General features: G+C 43.9%; 1 protein-coding gene across 1 annotated transcript in view; it reads right to left on the reverse strand.

Moving 5' to 3' along the window:
* The window catches only part of SPMIP11 (sperm microtubule inner protein 11), a 39879-nt gene extending 33072 nt beyond the window's left edge, over positions 1 to 6807 (reverse strand). The window contains exon 1 of the mRNA XM_003825804.2: positions 5966 to 6807. Coding sequence (XP_003825852.1) covers positions 5966 to 6044 — 79 coding nt within the window. The 5' untranslated portion in view covers positions 6045 to 6807. The remainder of the gene's footprint in view (positions 1 to 5965) is intronic.
* Between the last annotated feature and the right edge of the window lie 6369 nt (positions 6808 to 13176).

A 13176-nucleotide genomic window follows, 5' to 3' on the forward strand; every position in this document is an offset into this window, starting at 1 on the left:
CAATGTAAAATTTGTAAATTATTTACTTTGGGAATTTTCCATTTAATATTTTTGGATCACAGTCAACCATGAAAAATGGAAACCTTGGAAGACAAAACCATGAATAAGGAGGGACTACTATATTAAGTCAAAGTAAAATTTAAAGTTCATTATGTGAGCTGGGCTTGGTGGCTCACACCTGTAACCCCAGCACTTTGGGAGGCCGAGGTGGGAGGATCACTTGAGGTCAGGAGTTTGAGACCAGCCTGGCCAACATGGTGAAACCTCACCTCTACTAAAAATACAAAAATTAGCCAAGCGGCGTGGCAGGTGCCTGTAATACCAGCTACTCGGGAGGCTGAGGCAGGAGAATTGTTTGTACCCGGGAGGCAGAGGTTGCAGTGAGCCCAGATTGCACCACTGCACTCCAGCCTGGGCAAAAGAGCGAGACTCAGTCTAAAAAAAAAAAAAAAGATTAAATTGTGGATCAAGAGAAGACATACACTGAACTTTTCTTTTTTGAGATGGAGTTTTGCTCTTGTTGCCCAGGCTGGAGTGCAATGGCACGGTCTCGGCTCACCACAACCTCAGCCTCCCAGGTTCAAGCCATTCTCATGCCTCAGCCTCCTGAGTAGCTTTGGCCTCCCAAAGTGCTGGGATTACAGGAGTGAGCCACCGCTCCCAGCCACAATTTAATCTTTTAAAAAATTAACTCACAAACGATTAGACTGTGATGAGTCTACTGTAATTACATTCAACTTTCTTTTTTTTTTTTCAGATGGAGTTTTGCTCTTGTTGCCCAGGCTGGAGTGCAATGGTACAAGCTAGGCTCATTGCAACCTCCACCTCCCGGGTTCAAGCGATTCTCCTGCCTCAGCCTCCCGAATAGCTGAGATTACAGGCGTCCGTCACCACACCCAGCTAATTTTTGTATTTTTAGTAGAGACGGGGTTTCACCATGTTGGCCAGGCTGGTCTCAAACTCCTGACCTCAGGAGATCTGCCCACCTCGGCCTCCCAAAGTGCTGGGGTTACAGGTATGAGCCACCGTGCCAGGCCTCAACTTTCATCATATAGTATTTGTTAATTGATTCAAGCTTGCTAGCTTGATGCCTAGTAGCAAGATTATGCCAGGGGTGTGTAGTTGGTAGGAATTTGTAGGTGCTGATTAGGTGAGCCAGACCCCAGCAACAAATTGGTCACATTTAGTTCAAGATACCTCTCAGAAGGATGGGATTAGTGGTAACTGGTTGCTATGTCAAATGGTGATTTCACTAAATTCTTGTCCCAGAAGGAAAATTCCTATTTTCTTTGGAAGAATATGTTTGAACTCCTATATTGAGTTTTCAACAATAACCCCAATGGGGTTTGAGGGGCTTTTATGTTTTTTTTTTTTTTGAGACAATCTTACTCTATCGCCCAGGCTGGAGTGCAGTGGCGCAATCTCAGCTCGTTGCAACCTCCACCTCCCAGGTTCAAGAGATTCTCGTGCCTCAGCCTCCAGAGTAGCTAGGATTACAGGTGTGTGCCACCACCCCTGGCTAATTTTTGTATTTTTAGTAGAGACGCGGTTTTGCCATATTGGCAAGGCTGGTCTTGAATTCCTGGTCTCTAGTGATCTGCCCGCATCAGCCTCCCAAAGTGGTGGGATTACAGTTGTGAGCCATTGTGCCTGGCCAAAGTTTGAGTTTTAAACACAGGAAACAAATCAAACTATTGTTTTGGTATTTGCATATAGTAGTTGGACTATATGATTCTCTGACGTGCATGCAGATGTGTGTGTATGTAAGAGAGAGAGGGAGAGAGATGAGGGGTCAGAAAGAACCCATCCAGTTACTCTTTCTCTTGCAGAACACTGTTCTGAAGTTGTAGAATGTTGTTAACTCTCAGGAAGTTACCCAGGGGTTATGGGAGGAGGCTGCAAGGTTTTGACTCTATACAGTAGTTAAGTCAACAATTCTGGCCATTAGCAAAGTTACCATTTAGCGCCAGTGAATGGTGAGCTCCTAAGAACCACTTGCTGGGGAGAAGTGAATAATTCTTTTTTTTTTTTTGAGATGGAGTCTCGCTCTGTCGCCCAGGCTGGAGGGCAGTGGCGCAATCTCGGCTCACTGCAAGCTCCGCCTCCCGGGTTCACGCCATTCTCCTGCCTCAGCCTCCCCAGCAGCTGGGACTACAGGCACACGCTGCCACACCTGGCTAATTTTTGTATTTTTAATAGAGACGGGGTTTCTCTGTGTTAGCCAGGATGGTATCGATCTCCTGACCTCATGATCCGCCCACCTTGGCCTTCCAAAGTGCTGGGATTACAGGCGTGAGCCACCGCGCCCGGCCGTGAGTAATTCTTTATGAAAGCCCAACTGACATTTGAATTCAGGGTTTGGGGGTTAACAGATTCACCTAGAAAGGCTGACCATCAATCATTTGTACAGTGGCCTGCTTACAGGAAAAAGACCTGCATCATTTGTCCTCATAAATAATGTGTTTAAGAGCACAGACAGATAAGTTAGACAATTTGGAATCAAATTCTGGCTCTATTGCTGTGGTCTTGCATAAGTAAGTTAACCTCTTTGAACCTCAGTTTTCTTTTCTTTTTTGGGGGGGCAGGGACAGAGTTTTGCTTTTGTCACCCAGGCTGGAGTGCAATGGTGCGATCACGCTTCACTGCAACCTCTGCCTCCTGGGTTCAAGCAATTCTCCTGCCTTGGCCTCCCGAGTAACTGGGATTACAGGCATGTGCCACTACGCCTGGCTAATTTTTGTATTTTTAGTAGAGGTGGAGTTTCACCACGTTGGCCAGGCTGGTCTCGAACTCCTGACCTCAGGTGATCCACCCGCCTCGGCCTCCCAAAGTGCTGGGATTACAGGCGTGAGCCACCATGCCCGGCCTGAGCCTCAGTTTTCTTACTGATAAAAAGGGAACAGTAATACCTACTTCACAGGAATGTTAGAGTATTAAATGAAATTAAGCATGTAGCGTGCTTAGTACAGTGCCTGGTATACTGCATAATAAGTAGTTGTTTATTATAAAGTGCTTGAGCCAACAAAAGTATGGATTAATTAGAAACTGGCAAGTTGAAATCCTTTGTCCATATTTTGCGAGAGTAACTGGAGGGTATAAAATTGGGGTGGAGGGGAAGCAAGCAGGGAGTAGGGGTGTCATATTTGATGTTCAATCTTCCCTCTAACCTTACGTTCCACAGGTTTGGCCAAACCTCCTGCCTCTGATTTTCTGTCACCAGAATGAGAAAACTTAGATAGTAGATGATATCGGGATACTTCTCTGTCATCCCACAGAGGGCTCTGATTTTTATAAAGTAAAATCTTCCACTTTGTCTAGCCTATAAAGAAATGATGCCCAGGCCTCTTTGGATCAGTATCAAGTCTTGTTCAACAGTGCTTAAGTAGCTAACTGGGTAGGACAACTGGTCGGCTGTACACTCAGTTTCTTCATGGTGAGAGAATTCTATCTAGTAGGGGTAGGTAGGATTGGAGCAGCCAGGAGAGGCTTAATCTTGGCCTGGAAAAAGGGAAATTTGTAGGTTTCTCAAAGAGTTTGTTTTTCTGAAAGAGGGTAGAGAAGAGCTCCTCTTTATTTGGAGATAAAAACAGTCCCATGGCATAATGCTGGGACCCAGTTGGGGTTGGGAGGGGAAGGGCTTGTATAAGGATATTAAGGAGTCTCTAAGGTCCATCAGGGGTACCCTTTGTACAAATCTTGCCTGGAAGCTGGATAGTAAAACAGAACTTCTTTGATGGAATTGCAGAGGACAGAGAATGACCAATGGAGGCCTGTGTAAGATTGTTCTTTACAATCTTTTTTTTTTTTTTTTTTAGACGGAGTCTTGCTCTGTTGCCAGGCTGAAGTGCAGTGGCGCGATCTCGGCTCACTGCAACCTCTGCCTCCCCGGTTCAAGCGATTCTCCTGCCTCAGCCTCCTGGGTCACTGGGATTACAGGCATGCACCGCCATGCCCAGCAAATTTTTTTTGTATTTTTTTTTTTTTTTTGAGATGGAGTCTCACTCTGTTGCCTAGGCTGGAGTGCAGTGGCTCAATCTCAGCTCACTGCAACCTCCACTTCCTAGGTTCAAGCAATTCTCCTGCCTCAGCCTCCTAAGTAGCTGGGGTTACAGGCACACACCACCACGCCTGGCTATTTTTTGTATTTTTAGTAGAGACGGGGTTTCACTATGTTGGTCAGGCTGGTCTCGAACTCCTGACCTCGTGATCTGCCCACCTCGGCCTCCCAAAGTGCTGGGATTACAGGCGTGAGCCACCGCGCCTGGCTCTTTTTTTGTATTTTTAGTAGAGATGGGGTTTCACCATGTTGGCCAGGATGGTCTTGATCTCTTGACTTCATGATCTGCCCGCCTCAGTCTCTCAAAGTGCTGGGATTACAGGCGTGAGCCGCTGTGCCCGGCAACAATTCATCTTTTAAGATGTAAATCAATTGTCATATCTCCTGTAAAGCCTCCCCTAGCTTCCTGTTTTACAGTTATTCAAACTTATTTATTCATCCATTCACCCTACAAATATTTATGCAACCTCTATTATGTGTGAGGCATGGCTAGGCATTTTGAATCTAATGTAGATCTGCTCACTGCCTACTAAAAATTCAATGGCTGTCTATAAAGTTAAAATGCTTAGCATGGCTAACAGCATCCTCAATTATCTGGCCCCTTCCTAGTTTTCAACGTCTGCCTCCCAGCACCTCTCCACTTTACCCTTTATCTGTACCCACGAACTTGGAATTCACTTAATATGGTTCTCTCTTAGGTCTCTGTTCCTTTGTCTGTGCTATATCCCCTTCTTTTTTTTTTTTTTTTTTTTTTTTTTTGAGACAGAGTCTCGCTCTGTCGCCCAGGCTGGAGTGCAGTGGCTCGATTTCAGCTCACTGCAAGCTCCGCCTCCCGGGTTCACACCATTCTCCTGCCTCAGCCTCCCAAGTAGCTGGGACTACAGGCGCCCGCCATCACGCTCGGCTAATTGTTTGTATTTTTAGTAGAGACGGGGTTTCACCGTGTTAGCCAGGATGGTCTTGATCTCCTGACCTCGTGATCTGCCCGCCTCGGCCTCCCAAAGTGTTGGGATTACAGGCGTGAGCCACCGCACCCGGCCATCCCCTTCTTTTTAGTGAACTCCAATCATCCTTTAACACCCAGTTCTGGAAGCATTTCCTGTGTGAAGTCTTCTCTGAAGGATTCCCCCATCCTCCACTCCCCCGTTCTTATTCCAAATCCAATAGTATCAGGTACTTCCTTCTTAGTGGCTCTAGAACATTCCATATTTAATGTAATCATACAATATATTGCAATTTTTGTTTGCACACTTATCTTTCTCATCAGATAGTCACTTTATAGCAGAGGTCTTAACCCTAGTCACCAACATAATGCCAGGCACATAAAGCCTGGTGCTTAACAAATGTTGGTTAAATGAGCAAACGAATGACTAAGAATACACTTATTTGGTTGAACAAATTGTGTGTCTTTTTTTTTTTGAGATGGTTTTGCTCTGTCGCCCAGGCTGGAGTACAGTGGTGTGATCATGGCTCACTTCATCCTTGACCTCCTGGGCTCAAGTGATTCTCCCACTTCAGCCTCCCAAGTAGCTAGGACCACAGGCATGCACCACCACACCCAGCTAATTTGTGTAACTTTTCATAGAGATGTGGTCTTACTATGTTGCCCAGGCTGGTCTTGAACTCCTGGACTCAAGCAATCCTCCTGCCTTAGCCTCCCAAAGTGCTGGAATTGCATGTGAGCTACTGCACCTGGCCCAAATTGTGTGTCTTAATAAGGATATTAAATGACAGGAGAGCAAAGCTGAAAGGATATTGTCCCTATTCCACAATTTTAACTAGTGTAACTGTTGGCCTTGGAGGATAAATCTCTAACCCCAGGTAGGAAAATAAATATTTAGGAAGTGGCTATGAAGCATCTAGGTAAAGAAGTGGCCCTTCTAACCCTCTACCCTATATTCCCCTTACTTGTTTCTTCAGTTGTGTTCCTTTTCTTGTTCTGAAAGGAATTTTGATATCCCAATAGATACAAGTTGAAGAAGGCCATCTCAGATCCTCCCTGGCCTCTTCTGGAACGTCCAGGTTGGGGCACTGGACTCTGTGCCTGGTAACCATGGTAATGTCCTAAGAATTACCACAACTGACACTCCCTTTGTCTAATGAGGCACAGGATTTATAGGTTCACAGTGGAGCTGGAGTGGGAGTGGGCTAAATAACTTCAGGAAAATGGAGGAATCAATTGTCAGTACACCTTTTCTTGACCTAGTCTTCCAGTGTAAGCTTCAGAAGGCAGTGAGTAGAAAGAGCACTGACCTGGGCTCATATCTTAGTTATGCCATATTCTAGGTGTCTGACTTTGAATAGATTAACTAAGCCTCCATTTTCAATTTTAAATTAAAAAAATGACAATGACAATATCTGACAGTTATGAGAATCAAATGAGATAATATATGCATATTTCCTTAGAACGGTGTTCAACACATAATGGAAACTTAATTTTTTTTTTTTTTAAGAGTCTCCTTCTGTTGCCCAGGCTGGAGCGCAATGGCGCCTTCTCGGCTCACTGCAACCTCTGCCTCCAGGTTTCAAGAGATCCTCATGCCTCAGCCTTCCGAGTAGCTGGGATTACAGGGGCGCGCCACCACACCTGGCTAATTTTTGTATTTTTGGTAGAGACAGGGTTGACCAGCCTGGTCTTGAACTGCTGACCTCAAGTGATCTGCCCTCCTCGGCCTCCCAAAGTGCTGGGATTACAGGTGTGAGCCACCACGCCCCACCAGTATTTAAATGTTAATAGTTATCCAGCCTTATATTCAGGAAAAAAAAGAAATCTGAATAGGATACTTTCAATGAGTCTTTGTTTCAGCAGTGGTGTGCCAATCCATAGTGACTTTTGAAAGCTTGTTAAATTTTCATTAATTTTGTGAATTGGTTGTTAAACAAGGCATTATTAAAAATCAAATTAACTAAACTTACAATTGAATGTTATATTAAAAATAAAGGTAGTACATTGGGTGTGGTGTCTCACACCTGTAATCCCACCACTTTGGGAGGCCGAGACAGATGGATCTCTTGAGCTCACAAGTTTGAAATCAGGCTGGGCACCATGGTGAAACCCTGTCTCTACAAAAAAATAAAACCCACAGAAATTAGTTGGATGTGGTACATGACTGTAGTCTCAGCTACTTGGGAGGCTGAGGTGGGAAGATGGCTTGAGCCTGTGTGGTGGAGGTTGCAGTGAGCTGAGATTGTGCCATTGCACTCCAGACTGGCAATAGAGCCAGATCTTGTCATAAAATAAAATAAAAGTAGTAAATACTAACAACTCATCTCTTCCTGATTATTTTACTCTTATCTATGCTCATGAGTTTATTTACTTCCATTGCATCTGGATATGCCACTCTTTTTTCATTCGTTTTTCTCTTTGTTTTTCAGTTTGGGAAGTTTCCTATTGACATATTTTCAATCTCACTGATTTTTTTCCTTTGTCATGCCCAGTCTACTGATGAGCCCACCAAAGGCATTCTGCATTTCTGTTACAGTGTTTTTTATTTCTAGCATTTCCTTTTGATTCTTTAGAGTTTTCATCTCTTTGCTTACGTTACCCTTTGTTCTTGAATGTTGTCCTCTTTTTCCATTAGTGTCCTTAACATGTTAATAGTTATTTTAAAATCTCAGTCTGATAATTCCAAAATTTCTGCCATATGTGAGTCTGGTTCTGATGCTTGATTTGTCTTTTTTGAGATGGAGTCTCACTCTGTCGCCCAGGCTGGAGTGCAGGGGCACGTTCTCAGCTCACTGCAACCTCCGCCTCCTGGGTTCAAGCAATTCTTCTGCCTCAGCCCCCTGAGTAGCTGGGATTACAGGTGTCTGCCACCTTGCCTAACTAATTTTTGTATTTTTAGTAGAGATGGGGTTTTGCCATGTTGGCCAGGCTGGTCTCGAACTCCTGACCTCAGGTGATCCACCCACCTCAGCCTCCCAAAATGCTGGGATTGCAGGCGTGAGCCATTGCTCCTGGCCTTGCTTTGTCTTTCTAGATTTTATATATATATATATATATATATATACACACACACACATAATATATATATATATACATATTATATATTATGTATATATAGTTTGTTTACATTTTAGCATGCCATATAATTGTTTTAAGTTGGACATTATGTATTGGGTAAGGGTCAGGTTTTGAGTTTATATGGCTAGGAATTAGGTTGTGTTTACTGTTTGCTATAGCTGTAAGTGTTAGATGCTAAAATTTCCTCTGGTGTCCTTGTTTTTGCCTCCCTTGCTCTTTGACTTTCCTTAGAGACTCTTCCTGAAATAGGGTCTGGGCCTTGCAGTTTTTTTCAGTTGTAATCCCATTATTATACAGGAGCCCTATTAAGGTGGATGGGGGGAAAGGATTCCATAATTCTATTATTAGGTCTGTCTTTTATTGCATGTGTATCCCTGGGCTGTAACCTTCACAACTGTATCATTTTTTCCCTCTCTCACATGAAACAGGAAGACAAGAGGAGGCTTCTGTTGGGTATATCCTTTCTCCCACATTGGTTAGGCTGTGTTCAACAGTTTCCCTTGAAGGCAGGCCTTTGTTAAGGAGCACAGAATGCTCTGGGTGTATTTCAAAATGGCTAACTTCTCTCTCTCCCTGTTGGAAGCAAAACTCACAAAAATGTGGGGGACTGCTTAACACTGGGTCTCTAGGAGTTTAAAAAAATATCTCAAGCTAGTCCATGTTCAGTCTCCAGCACTTAGTCAATTGCCCTATAAGTATTTCTACCAGTTGCTGGTTCCAGTAGTAGCTTTTCCTCCAACTAAGTCATGATTCTGTGTTCCACCTATTTTGAGTCCAAATGTTTCTCCAGATTTTGGGGTGAAGGTTGGCCCTGGAACCTTGATTCTCTGAAGGGTCTAAGAAGGGTTGTTAAGTTTCAGTTTGTTTGGCTTTTTCCTTCTTGTGAAAATGGGAGTGATGACTTCCAAGCTCTTTACCTGTCAGACTGGAAACTGGAACGCCCTATCTATTTTATCTGTCTGGAGAAAATAATATGTGATGGTGTGTGCCTCTTTTCCCAATTTTATGATCAGTGATGTCATATGGGCATATTGAAATCAGGCATGGTGGGAGGATTTATATCACAGAAATTGGCAAATGTTACAAAGCTTGATTTATTCATTTAGTTGATTGTCTGAACTTAAGAAAGTGATAGAGAAAATGTTAATAATTCAGATTAAGTTTTAAAGCCTGTATCATGTCTGGCTGGGCATGGTCGCTTACGCCTGTAATCCCTGCACTTTGGGAGGCTGAGGTGGTTGGATCCCCTGAGGCCAGGAATTCAAGACCACCCTGGGCAACATGGTGAAACCCCATCTCTACTAAAAATACAAAAATTGGCCAGGTGTGTTGGTGTAGGCCTGTAATCCCAGCTACTCAGAAGGCTGAGGCAGGAGAATTGCTTGAGTCTGGGAGGTGAGGTTGCAGGGAACTGAGATTGTGCCACTGCACTGCAGCCTGGGTGACAAAGTGAGAGTCTGTCTCAGAAAAAAAAAAAAGTATGTCATGGCTAAAGCCATTACATTGTTACATTGTTGCTAGCACAAAAATTTGACATATTGTTCCAGTATTTAAAAGCTATTATCTAATTGGATGTGGTGGCATGTGCCTGTTGTCCTAGATATTTGGCAGGCTGAGGTGGGAGGACCACTTGAGCCTAGGAGTTTGAATCCAGCCTGGGCAACATAGCAAGATCCCATCTCTAAAAACAAAAAGAGGGGCGCACATCCTTAGGACCTTCTGAAGCTGTTTCACAGAAAAAATAAAAATTTAAAAATAATAAAAACAAAACTTCAGCCAGGTGCGGTGGCTCACACCTGTAATCCAGCACTTTGGGAGGCTGAGGTGGGTGGATCACCTGAGGTCGGGAGTTTGAGACCAGACTGACCAACATGTAGAAACCCCATCTCTACTAAAAATACAAAATTAGCTGAGCATGGTGGCACATGCCTGTAATCCCAGCTACTCAGGAGGCTGAGGCAGGATAATTGCTTGAACCCAGGAGGTCAAGGTTGCAGTGAGCCAAGATCACACCATTGCACTCCAGCCTGCACAACAAGAGTGAAACTCCATCCAAAAAACAAAACAAAACAAAACAAAACAAAAAAACAGACAAACCCAAAACACCATGAAATATGGTAGAATCCTATACCCAGAACAAGACTAGTCTCTAGTAAATAGGAGGAGTAGCCCTATAGGTATGGCTTATAAGAAATGGAGTAATATTTACATTTTTTAAAAGAGGAAAATTCCTCTGGTTTAAGATTTTGTCAATTATTCTTTAAGAGTAATGTATCTAAAGGTTAATGTATGCCCTAAAGAGTGGCATACTTAACCAAGATAGCAGACTGAATATGGAGTCATTAATCCAAGAGATTAAGTGGAGAACCAAGCACAGGTCAGAAAATTAGACAACAGGAATCTGGAATAAATGATCTTGGCTATTGATATGGTTTGGTTCTATGTCCCCACCCAAATCTCATCTTGAATTGTAACTCCCACAATTCCCACATGTCGTGGGAGGAACCTGGTGGGAGGTGATCGAATTATGGGGCAAGTCTTTCCTGCACTGTTATCATGATAGTTAATGAGTCTCACGAGATCTGATTGTTTTTAAAAAATGGGAGTTTGCCTGCACAAGCTCTCTCTTTGCCTGCCACCATCCACTTAAGATGTGACTTGCTCCTCCTTGCCTTCAGCCATGTGGAATTCTGAGTTCTCCATTAAACCTCTTTCCTTTGTAAATTGCCCAGTCTTGGGTGTGTCTTTATCAGCAGTGTGAAAATGGACTAATACAGTAAATTGGTACCAGGAGTGGGGTGTTGCTGAAAAGATACCCAAAAATGTGGAAGTGACTTTGGAACTGGGTAACAGGCAGAAGTTGAAACAGTTTAGAGGGCTCAGAAGAAGAGAGGAAAATGCGGGAAATTTTCAAACTTCCTAGAGACTTGTTGAATGGCTTTGACCAAAAGCCTGATAGTGATATAGACAATAAGGTCCAGGCTGAGGTGGTATCAGATGGATATGAGGAACTTGTCGGGAACTGGAGCAAAGGTGACTCTTGTTATATTTTAGCAAACAGACTGGCAGCATTTTGCCCATCCTAGAGATTTGTAGAATTTTGAACTTGAGAGAGATGATTTAGGGTGTCTGGCAGAAGAAATTTCTAACCAGCAAAGCATTCAAGAGGTGACTTGGGTGCTGTTAAAAGCATTCAGTTTTATAAGGGAAGCAGAACATAAATGTTTGAAAAATTTGCAGCCTGATGTGATAGAAAAGAAAAACCCATTTTCTGAGGAAATCTGCATAACTAAAGAGAAGCTGAATGTTAATACCCAAGACAATGGGGAAAATGTCTCCAGGGCATGTCAGAGGCCTTCATGGCAGCCCCTCCCATCACAGGCCCAGAGGTCTAGGAGAAAATGGCTTCGTGGGCCAGGCCCAGGGTCCCCATGTGTGCTGTGTGCCGCCTAGGGAGTTGGTGCCCTGCATCCCAGCCACTCCAGCCATGGCTGAAAGTGGCCAACACAGAGCTTGGGCTGTGATTTCAGAGGTGCAAGCCCCAAGCCTTGGCAGCTTCCACATGGTGTTGAGCCTGCGAGTGCACAGAAGTCAGGAATTGGGCTTTGGGAACCTCCGCCTAGATTTCAGAAGATGTATGGAAACATCTGGATGCCCAGGCAGAAGTTTGTTGCAGGGGCAGGGCACTCATGGAGAATCTCTGCTAGGGCAGTGTGGAAGAGAAATGTGGGGTTGGAGCCCCCACACAGAATCCCTACTGGGCCACTGCGTCATGGAGCTGTGAGAAGAGGGCCATGGTCCTCCAGATCCCAGAATGGTAGCTCCATTGACAGCTTGCACCATTTACCTGGAAAAGCCACAAACAGTCAATGCCAGCCTGGAAAGGGAGATAGGAGGGAGGCCGTACCCTGCAAAGCCACAGGGGCAGAGATGCCCAAGACCATGGGAACCCACCTCTTGGATCAGTGTGACCTGGATGTGAGACAGGGAGTCAAAGGAGATCATCTTGGAGTTTTAAGATTCGACTGCCCTGCTGGATTTCGGACTTGCATGGGGCCTGTAGCCCCTTTGTTTTGGCCAATTTCTCCCATTTGGCATGGTTGTATTTACCCAATGCCTGTACCGCCATTGTATCTATGAAGTAACTAACTTGCTTTTGATTTTACAGGCTCATAGGTGGAAGGAACTTGCTTGTCTCGGATGAGACTTTGGACTGTGGACTTCTGAGTTAATGCTGAAATGAGTTGAGACTTTGGGGGACTGTGGGGAAGGCATGACTGTATTTTGAAATGTGAGGACATGAGATTTGGGAGGGGCTGGGGGCGGAATGATATGGTTTGGCACTGTGTCCCTACCCAAATCTCATCTTGAATTGCAACTCCCACAATTTCCACATATGGTAGGAGGAACCCGGTGGGAGGTGATTGAATTATGGGGGTGGGTCTTTCCTGTACTGTTCTCATGATAGTGAATGAGTATCATGAGATCTGATGGTTTTAAAAAAATGGGAGTTTGCCTGCACGAGCTCTCTGTTTGCCTGCTGTCATCCATATAAGATGTCACTTGCTCCTCCTTGCCTTCCGCCATGATTGTGAGGCTTCCCCAGCCACGTGGAACTGTGAGTTCTCCATTAAACTTCTTTCCTTTGTAAATTGCCCAGTCTTGAGTATGTCTTTATCAGCAGCGTGAAAACGGACTAATACAGGTGTTTAAAAGATAACATACATGACTACATAACTGAAAAAGTGCTTATTCTACTAAAAAATCTATTTTGTAAGTGCTTATTCTCTTAATAGTAAAGAGTCTGTGAGGGAAGAAATTTGAAATCCCAAGTTCTTTTACTTTATAACTAGAAGTAAGTCATTTAAATCTTCCTGAACCTCAATTTCTCCAGGGTAAAATGGAGCTAATACTAACTACAGGCAGTATATGGCAGAGGTGACCTGAATGGAAATACTTCTGAGAATGAATGACAATCAAGCATAGTAAGATCACTCATGCCTAGAAATGACAAAACCCAAAATATTATCAAAGCAAGATGAAGGATTCTAATATTATCCAAATCTATCTAAAATTACCCATATTTAATCGAGGT

Source organism: Pan paniscus, chromosome 10, assembly GCF_029289425.2.
Source record: "Pan paniscus chromosome 10, NHGRI_mPanPan1-v2.0_pri, whole genome shotgun sequence".
Taxonomy (NCBI): Eukaryota; Metazoa; Chordata; class Mammalia; order Primates; family Hominidae; genus Pan; species Pan paniscus.